The sequence below is a fragment of the Pseudorasbora parva genome, chromosome 25 (assembly GCF_024679245.1).
Source record: "Pseudorasbora parva isolate DD20220531a chromosome 25, ASM2467924v1, whole genome shotgun sequence".
NCBI classification, from domain to species: Eukaryota; Metazoa; Chordata; class Actinopteri; order Cypriniformes; family Gobionidae; genus Pseudorasbora; species Pseudorasbora parva.
In genome coordinates this window covers 14,869,898-14,871,602 of record NC_090196.1, presented here as the reverse complement: position 1 = coordinate 14,871,602, position 1,705 = coordinate 14,869,898, and the positions used below count along the sequence as shown (strand labels likewise).

Below are 1,705 nucleotides of genomic sequence, written 5' to 3'. Positions count from 1 at the left end.
ATCATAGCCACCAACAAATCCCAGCAAAGATTGTTACTGCTCCGGCTTTAACTTCTGGATATTCGGCAGCGGTGCCACAACGGAATGAATGGTTTCGTTCACATCTTTCTCCGCCACCATTACTAAACTACAACTTAAACTAGTGCACGACATCAACGTCATTGTTCTCAGCCACTTCCGCTGTTCGCTGATTGGACCGGTAGAAATTTGTTCAGAGAAAACCTAAAAATACACTGCAGTCCCAGATGTAGTACTGAAGGAAAATGAAAATTGACAGAGGTACGTAGGAGGGCAGAGCCAGGGTAATATTCTCTGTGCTCACCTGCTAAGCTGATCCACCTCCAAAACCTCACTTATTCTGAAGCTTCCGTGCCTGTTCCCGAAAATTTAATCTCAAGTCTGTTTCAAGGAATAATTTTCCTGTCTGTTCCAGAGAATGCATTTCTGAAAATGAAAATGAAAAAATGAAAGTGAAATCCCAGAGCCCGTTCCAGTGAGTGAAATCCCCGAGCCCGTTCCAGTGAGTGAAATCCCAGAGCCCGGTCTAGTAAGTGAAATCCCCAAGCCCGTTCCAGTGAGTGAAATCCCAGAGCCCATTCCAGTGAGTGAAATCCCAGAGCCCGTTCCAGTGAGTGAAATCCCAGAGCCCGTTCCAGTGAGTGAAATCCCAGAGCCCGTTCCAGTGAGTGAAATCCCCGAGCCTGTTCCAGTGAGTGAAATCCCCAAGCCCATTCTAGTAAGTGAAAACCCCAAGCCCGTTCCAGTGGGTGAAATCCTCGAGCCCGTTCCAGTGAGTGAAATCCCAGAGCCCGTTTCAGTGAGTGAAATCCCCAAGCCCGTTCCAGTGAGTGAAATCCCCAAGCCCGTTCCAGTGAGTGAAATCCCCAAGCCCGTTCCAGTGAGTGAAATCCCCAAGCCCGTTCCAGTGAGTGAAATCCACGAGCCTGTTCCAGTGATTGAAATCCCAGAGCCCGTTCCAGTGAGTGAAATCCCAGAGCCCGTTCCAGTGAGTGAAATCCCAGAGTCCATTCCAGTGAGTGAAATCCCAAAGCCCGTTCCAGTGAGTGAAATCCCCAAGCTCGTTCCAGTGAGTGAAATCCCCAAGCCCGTTTCAGTGAGCGAAATCCCAGAGCCCGTTTCAGTTAGCGAAATCCCAGAGCCCGTTCCAGTGAGTGAAATCCCAGATCTCGTTCCAGTGAGTGAAATCCCCGAGCCCGTTCCAGTGAGTGAAATCCCAGAGCCCGTTCCAGTGAGTGAAGTCCCACAGCTCGTTCCAGTGAGTGAAATCCCAGAGCCCGTTCCAGTGAGTGAAATCCCAGAGCCCGTTCCAGTGAGTGAAATCCCAGAGCTCGTTCCAGTGAGTGAAATCCCAGAGCCCATTCTAGTGAGTGAAATCCCAGAGCCCGTTCCAGTGAGTGAAATCCCAGATCTCGTTCCAGTGAGTGAAATCCCAAAGCCCATTCTAGTGAGTGAAATCCCAGAGCCCGTTTCAGTGAGTGAAATCCCAGAGCCCGTTCTCGTAAGTGAAATCCCAAAGCTTGTTCCAGTAAGTGAAATCCCCAAGCCCGTTCCAGTGAGTGAAATCCCAGAGCTCATTCCAGTGAGTGAAATCCCCAAGCCCGTTCCAGTGAGTGAAATCCCCAAGCCTGTTCCAGTGAGCGAAATTCAGGAACCCACTCTAGAGGAATCTTTTCCGGAGCCCTAG

General features: G+C 50.1%; 1 protein-coding gene across 1 annotated transcript; it reads left to right on the top strand.

Annotated features, from left to right (window-relative positions):
- Positions 1-263: 263 nt before the first annotated feature.
- On the top strand, positions 264-1,705 carry LOC137065018 (uncharacterized). Its single transcript, XM_067436587.1, has 2 exons — positions 264-279; positions 483-1,705. The coding sequence occupies exons 1-2, from the start codon at positions 264-266 to the stop codon at positions 1,703-1,705; spliced, it is 1,239 nt and encodes a 412-aa protein (XP_067292688.1).